Raw genomic sequence first — 7,653 nt, forward strand, 5'->3', positions numbered from 1 at the left:
AATCATAAAAAAAAGACAATGCACGACTTCAAATTTGTATGCCACCAAAAGCACTGGTAATCGATTACAAAACATGTGTAATCGATTACCAGGTTGTTTTGGTGCAAGGCAGAAGAGGACGCTCGTTCAGGAAGAAGCGGACTCTCGTCCAGGCAGAAGAGGACGCTCGTCCAGCCAGGCAGAGAGAACGCTCGTCCAGAAAGCTAAGAGGACGTTCGTCCATCTAGCTAAGAGGACGCTCGTCGAGATGCGCTCAGTGGACGCTCGGCAGGAGAAGTGGACGCTCGTCCATTTTCAGTGAACGCTCGTCCACATACAGATCGTCCGCGCCCGGGCGCGATTTTTCCAGAAAGTTTCACGCAAGAGTGCTTCTTCCAACATAACCCACCTGGTAATCGATTACCAAAATGGCGTCATCGATTACCAGTACGTTTTCTGCCTTCACATTTCCAGTCTTGCAGGGGTCAGGATTTCAACATTGTGTAATCGATTACCAAAAAATGGTAATCGATTACAGGACCCAGAAGTCGTTTTTGGGGTGCACGACTTCAACACTGTTGCTATGAACAGTGTGAAGTCGTGCAGGGGGGCACGACTTCTTCATTTGAAGTCGTTTGGACCCCCCACGACTTCACTTTTAGTTAATTTTTGCCTACTTTGGTAATAAATACCACATTTTTGGCTACTTTGGTAACAAAGCCTAACGAAACAAAAGACAACAATAGTTTCATCATGACGAGTCACTAAAAGGTATAAAAACCATATCTCAACTCACAATGGACGTCCTCTGTAACATTCCTAAGCTCTCCCGGATGGTCCTGAATAAGTTTTTGAACATATTGCAGCATTTGAAAACAATGTTTTCACTGTTTCATATCCTCCAAACAACTCCACAAAATTTAAGGCAGTAAAATAGGATGCCGGCAATGAATATAACAACTCCACAAAATCCTTTCTTCAACCCTACCATGTTAACTACGAGTAGAAGCAGGCCCTAATCCACATACCTATGAGTTGTGCACCTCTGATTTAAACCTGCACCCGCACCTATTGCATTCTTGTATCATCTAAGTCTTAAAAAGAAAAATCAAACCAAAAAATCAAACCTTTACGCAAAAAATCAAACCTTAGCTTGTTTCCAGAAAAACTGTAAATTCCGTTGGATTTCACATAATCTCTTATCCCGGAAACAGGAGATGGATGGAATAGTACTCTTTCGAACCACGACCACATTTTGAATTTGGAAACCCTAAAAGCTGCAATCCATATAACTGCCATACCCACTTACGAAACGAGGCCATTTCCGATTCCACAGCAAACTCCAAAAGCAGCACAACAATCACTTTTGCTTTCCACTGATATGAAAATAAACTTTTAACATATATTATTTTAGGTTTTTAACATATATGAAGTTATAATATTATAGTTAATGGTAAGGTTTAATGTCTCCGTAGGTCCTTATTTTGGTCATGAATTTCAAATAGGTCCTCTTCATTTTCGGCGTATCAATTGAGTCCTTGTTTTTGTAAAATTGAATCAATTACAGGCCTGCCGTTAATTTGGACAAACGGCCGTTACGGTATTGGTTAGGTGGCATGGTTGAGTGCAGACGTGGCATTTAAAACGATTATTGTATTAAATAATTGGTATGCACGTATGTTTATTCAGTTTTGGGTAAGGGCAAAGTAGGAAATTTGAAAAAATTAAAGGGCAACTGAGATTGGGGAAAGAATTTGAGGGTTTTTATTATTAGGGTTCGCGTGAGAGGCCAAAAATCGCGATCGTAAGTTCGAGCTGAAGCGACAGAGTGCATGCAGTGGGCGGTGTCTGTGGGTCCTTTTGTTGTTGGAAGCAAGAAGCTGAAGCACGTGGTCAGTGGAGGTTCATCTAAAGGAAGGTAAGTGTTTGTGCTTTATTGTATTCGTTTTTATTCAATCGAAACTACAATATTCGGTGGTGGTCCCCCATTGATGTATGGTTTGGTCTCTGGTTTTGATTGCATTTTGGTGGTCCCCCATGTATGTTTAAAGTTATTTGACTTTGTCTGAGTGCGTATGTTTAAAGTTATTTGATCTCTGTGCCTGTTTTAATATATATTTTTTTTGTCGTGATATGTTTTCATAATAGGTCTGTAGATATATTTATGTTGTGTTGTGCGTAATGGAGGACGCTATTGTGTGTGTGTTCCACCATGGAGGAAAGTTCATTAATGATAGTACCGTAAAGTATGAAGGGGAGACAACAACTTTGTCCTTTGACCCTGACACGTGGAGTTTTTTTGTGGTTGTCAGTGTAGTCAAAAGTTTAGGATATGAGAATTTTAAAGATTTATGGTACTGTTTAGGAGGGGGTTTAGTGTTGGAAAATAGGTTGGAACAATTGATTGATGACAGAGGTTCCATGCATATGGCTAACTTAGCTAGGCTTAATGGTGAAGTTCACTTATACGTTGTCCATGTAGTTTCTGATCCCGAAGTCATTCATATGCTTGAAGGCATTACTAATGATGAAGGAGAAGTTGAAGGTAATGGTACAGTACAAAAAGAGGTTGAAGAAGATGGTGATTCTGTTAAAGTAAATGGTGAAGGTGATGGTGACTTACAAGAGGTGAATGTTTGTGAAGAAGATGGTGAGGGTGTTGAAGTAAATGGTGTAGTTGATGGTGACTTACAAGAGGTCAATGTTTGTGAAGAAGATGGTGACGGTGTTGAAGTAAATGATGTAGTTGATGGTGACTTACAAGAGGTGAATGTTTGTGAAGAAGATGGTGACGGTGTTGAAGTAAATGATGTAGTTGATGGTGACTTAGAAGAGGTGAACGAGGGTGAAGAAGATGGTGGTGCTGTTGAAGTAGAGGTTGAAGGTCATGGTCACGTACAAGAGTTGCATGAGGTTGAAGAAGAGCAAGAGTTGAATGTGTGTGAAGGAGTCGTGGAGGATGAAGTTTATCTTTGTAGTTGGAGTACATCTACTGAAGAAGGTGATGTACATGGAATTAATGAGTGCTTAGAGGGCCTAGTAGATGTGAGTGTTGAATGTGATATAGATGGTGATGTAGATTGTAATGTCGAAGTAGAAGTAGAAGTAGAAAGTCTTTATGATAGTGATGATGACCGTGATAATGTCAGTGTTGAATGTGATGATCATGACGATAGAGGATTGTCAGATTTTGAGTGGAAATCTGAGGAATTTCTTAGTGCAACAGATAGTGATGAAGAGGTTAATGACAGTGAAGGTTATGGGAGGTTTGGTATTTTTTGTATGCCAAAAAGTATGGTAGACTTTACATGGGAAGTTGGGACTTTTTTTGCAGAAAAGCAAGATATTTTAGATGCTGTAAAAGGGTATGCCTTGGAAAATGGGAGGAATATAAAGTTTGTAAAAAATGACAAGAGAAGATTGAGGATGAAGTGCTTTGGTGCAAAAGGAGAATGCCCATGGACCATATACTTTGGTTATAGGAGGCTGTAAAATCATGGCAGCTGAGAACTAAAAAAGACATTCATACATGCAGCAGGGAGTTCAACCTGAAGTTAGTTGACGCCAAGTGGTTGAGCAAAAAGTTGGTGAAAACAGTTCAGGAAAATCCTAAGATGAAGGGTGTTGATATTCGTGAAAAAGTTCAAAGGAAGTGGAACATAGGTATATCAAGGTCTATGGCTTATAGAGCCAAAGCTATTGCTTCTAATGAAATTGATGGGTCCTTTAATGAGCAATATAAGAGGATATATGATTATGCGCATGAGTTGTTGGAAAGAAATCCAGGATCTACAGTTAAGGTCCATGTTGAGAATAATGAGGGTGAGTTAATTTTCAAGAGATTTTACTGTTGTCTGAAGGCATGCAAAGACAGTTTTGTCTGCTGTAGGCCAATAATTGGATTAGATGGAGCCTTTTTGAAAGGGAAGTATGGTGGTGAGCTGTTGACGGCTGTTGGGAGGGATGGAAATGATCAAATGTTGCCCATTGCATATGCGGTGGTAGAAGTCGAAAACAAAGATTCATGGATGTGGTTTTTGGAACTTTTGATTGATGATCTTGGTGGTGGAGAAGTGTGTTCTTCAATTACTTTTGTCTCCGACCAACAAAAGGTAATAATCATATTTAAATTGCTTCTTTCGTATATTGGTTCATTAATTTGATATGGTGATAAATCATTTATGTTAACACCACAGGGTCTACTACCAGCCATACAACAGTTACTCCCAGGTGTTGACCAGAGATTTTGTGTCAGACACTTATATTCAAACTTTAGGAAAAAGTTTCCTGGTAAAAATCTGAAACAGCTGATGTGGAGGGCAGCTAGTGCCACTCATCCACAAAACTGGGAAAGGGAGATGAGAAACATTAAAGATATAAATGAAGACACATTCAAGCATTTGATTGCCATCCCTCCAAGGTTGACCATTTGTATGAATTATTTTTGCCCTTTGTATATTATTTTATGTTTGTCCATATTAGTTGCAGTTTTAACATGTGTATATATCATCTGTTGTAGATATTGGTCAAGGTCCAGATTCAGTCCAACACCAAAATGTGACACATTGGTCAACAATATCAGTGAGGCTTTCAACAGTGTCTTGGTTCACACCAAGACTAAACCAATCATAACAATGCTGGAAGAAATTAGGGTATACATAATGCAAAGATGGGCAAAAAACAGGTCTAAGATACAATCATTTTCAGGACCAATTTGTCCAAAGATCCAGGCCAGATTTACAAAGGAATCCCAAGCAACCAAGAATTGGATACCTAGGTAACTTTCTTCATAACTTCATAAATGTTTATTCATTCCTTGGTAAACTTTATGTCAGACACTTAAATGTGTTGTTTAAATTTTTTATTTCTTTATAGCTGGTCAGTACACAAACTGTTTGAAGTAAGACACGTCTCCCAAAGTGGAGAAAAATTTGTTGTAAACATAGACGAGTTCTCATGCTCGTGCAGGAGATGGAGCATCACAAGAATTCCATGTTGTCACTCCCTTGCCGCAATGAAGTTTCTTAATATTGATGGCCAGCAGTTCATTCCGGCTTGCTTTCTAAAGTCCACCTATGAAGAAACCTATGCATCAATCGTATATCCCATCAACGGCAACAACATGTGGGACCTAACACCATATCCGGATGTCATGCCTCCTAGGAAAAAGGTTATGCCTGGAAGACCTAAAAGGAAAAGAAGACTGGAGCAGTGGGAGATCAGAAAGGATGATTCACGAGTGAGCAAGGGTGGTTTGCGGAAGAGATGCGGGATATGTAGGGAGGTTGGGCACAACAGGAGTCGTTGCCCGAAAGCAACCCAAGAACCAATCATGCCATCATCGCAATTATCTGAAGTGTGTATGGATGATGAGGAAGCTGAACTATAGATGTGTGTATAAGGAACTTTGGTTATGTAATAGTCTAAGGAACAAGGTTAATTGTTTTACTGCTATGTAATTTAATGAATGACAATGATGCCAACTATGTATGGTTTTGGATGTATTACAATGATGCCAACTATGTATGGTTTTGGATGTATTACAATGTTTTGGATGTATTACAATGAGCAGGAACTATTTTGTCAATGACCAGGAACTGTTTTGGATGTATTACAATGAGCAGGAACTATTTTGTCAATGACCAGGAACTGTTTTGGATGTATTACAATGTTTTGGTTATATTACAATTTCCTTCTTGGACGTCTTATATACAACGATACAGGACGACCAGACCGAACGGTCTGCAGCACGGAGGTTGTTGGAAGAGCGATGCACGAGGGTGGACGACCAGACCGAACGGTCTTGAACACGGACGTAGTTGGACGAGCGCTAGACAAGGGAGGACCACCAAACCGAACGCTCTTCAGCACGGACGTAGTTGGACGAGCGGTAGACAACGGAAGACGACCAGACCGAACGCTCTTCAGCACGGACGTAGTTGGACAAGCGCTAGACAAGGGAGGACGACCAGACCGAACGGTCTTGAGCACGGACGTAGGTGGACGAGCGGTACACGAGGGAGGACGACTAAACCGAACGCTAGGGAACAGGGACCTAGTTTGACGAGCGATACACACGGTAGGACGACCGGACCGAGCGTTAATTATTATGTAACATTGCTGTGAATAAAATAAACATTAAACAATTTTCAAAAGGCTTAAAACCTGCTACATTAAACCAAAACCTCAATTTATTATGTTTATCACTTCAGTAACACAACTTCATTCCTTCACATCTAGTCATATACATAAACACTACTACATCTAGTCATATACATAAACAGTTCCATCCTAACAAACCGAAAAACCCGGCTAATTTCTTCCTAAGAATACGATCAACACTACTACATTATGGATTTATGATCCATATTGAAATTACAATAATATTAAGTAAAAAAATCAAAATAACCAATCCTGTCAACACCTTCATCCATTTCTCCACAACGTTGACAGATTTAATCAAATCACTCATCATCTTCGATCCACCTCCCATTTCTCTTGTCTTTGACAAAGACTCATGCTTTTCTTCCCACTTCACATTCGTATAGCTTTTGTCATCACCGTCTTCACAACACCATTTGAAGAAATTGCAACCACCTTCATGTCCAGTCTGTGAAAAAAATAAAAATTAAAACCACTTTCCACTCAAACAAAACCCTACTTCTACACGCTCTTACCTTGTACTTAGGGCAGCTCCAGAATTGCTTCCCTCTGTTCTTAGCAGTTCTAGCTGTTCTTACCACTGTTTTGTCTCCACAGAGGCAAAGGGGTGATACACCATCAATGGTAGATACTCCACCACCACGAAAAACGACATCACAGTTTTGATTCCGCCACCCATTGCATGTCGAAGATGAACAAGAATGCGACTTTTGCACTTCATTATCCATCACTTCGAATCGAACAAAGAACGCGCACCCTCCCACTTCGAATCCAACAAAGAACGCGCACCCTCCCACTTCGAATCGAACAAAGAACGCGCACCCTCCCACTTCGAATCCAACAAAGATACACCTGATTTTTGGATCGAACTTAGGATCCCATTTTTGGCCTCTCACGCGAACCCTAATATTAAAAACCCTCAATTTCTTTCCCCAATCTCATTTGCATTCGTCAATTAAAACCTCTTGTCCTTTAATTTTTTCAAATTTTCTAGTATGCCCTTACCCAAAACTGAATAATCATACGTGCATACCAATTATTTAATACAAAAATCGTTTTAAATGCCACGTCTGATTAGTTACTGCACTCAACCATGCCACCTAACCAATACCGTAACGGCCGTTTGTCCAAATTAACGGCAGGCCTGTAATTGATTCAATTTTACAAAAACAAGGACTCAATTGATACGCTAAAAATGAAGAGGACCTATTTGAAATTCATGACCAAAATAGGGACCTACGGAGACATTAAACCTAATGGTAACGTTAAATTGATATTCATTATTTCTAAATCGACTTCAATTAATATAATTTCAATTTATAATGAATCTTAAATAAAAATATGTTAGAGGAACAACAATTAAAATTTTCTCGTCAATATTTTACTTCGTTAAACCTATAAAAAATTAATATATAATACCAGATACACTCATAAAAAATTTCAAAATTTTCTATGTATTCAAGATATCTCAAATAAATATGTAAAGTATGAAAAAAGTCATAAAAAATAATA

The 7,653-nt window shown here is 39.2% G+C and overlaps 2 protein-coding genes across 2 annotated transcripts; one reads left to right on the forward strand and one right to left on the reverse strand.

Moving 5' to 3' along the window:
• Positions 1–2,406: 2,406 nt before the first annotated feature.
• LOC148206167 (uncharacterized) lies at positions 2,407–5,368 on the forward strand. Its single transcript, XM_088106972.1, has 7 exons — positions 2,407–2,704; positions 2,762–3,250; positions 3,314–3,378; positions 3,462–4,091; positions 4,176–4,399; positions 4,499–4,756; positions 4,855–5,368. The coding sequence occupies exons 1-7, from the start codon at positions 2,407–2,409 to the stop codon at positions 5,366–5,368; spliced, it is 2,478 nt and encodes an 825-aa protein (XP_087963098.1).
• Positions 5,369–6,326: 958 nt separating this feature from the next.
• Positions 6,327–6,869, reverse strand: LOC148206168 (uncharacterized). Its single transcript, XM_088116637.1, has 2 exons — positions 6,657–6,869; positions 6,327–6,589 (listed from the first exon to the last, which is right to left on the reverse strand). The coding sequence occupies exons 1-2, from the start codon at positions 6,867–6,869 to the stop codon at positions 6,329–6,331; spliced, it is 474 nt and encodes a 157-aa protein (XP_087972763.1). The 3' UTR covers positions 6,327–6,328.
• Between the last annotated feature and the right edge of the window lie 784 nt (positions 6,870–7,653).

Source organism: Vigna umbellata, chromosome 1 (genome assembly GCF_029865625.1).
Source record: "Vigna umbellata cultivar VRB3 chromosome 1, Vumbellata_1.0, whole genome shotgun sequence".
NCBI lineage: Eukaryota > Viridiplantae > Streptophyta > Magnoliopsida > Fabales > Fabaceae > Vigna > Vigna umbellata.

Bases quoted from the DNA above. Each gene is read 5' to 3' on its own strand.
- LOC148206168 (XM_088116637.1), bottom strand. From the start codon at position 6,869: ATGGATAATGAAGTGCAAAAGTCGCATTCTTGTTCATCTTCGACATGC. The intron at 6,590-6,656 runs GTAAGAGCGTGT...TTTTTTTCACAG, and splicing joins GGAGCTGCCCTAAGTACAAG to ACTGGACATGAAGGTGGTTG.
- LOC148206167 (XM_088106972.1), top strand. From the start codon at position 2,407: ATGGCTAACTTAGCTAGGCTTAATGGTGAAGTTCACTTATACGTTGTC. The intron at 3,251-3,313 runs GTATTTTTTGTA...CTTTTTTTGCAG, and splicing joins TGAAGGTTATGGGAGGTTTG to AAAAGCAAGATATTTTAGAT. The intron at 4,757-4,854 runs GTAACTTTCTTC...ATTTCTTTATAG, and splicing joins ACCAAGAATTGGATACCTAG to CTGGTCAGTACACAAACTGT.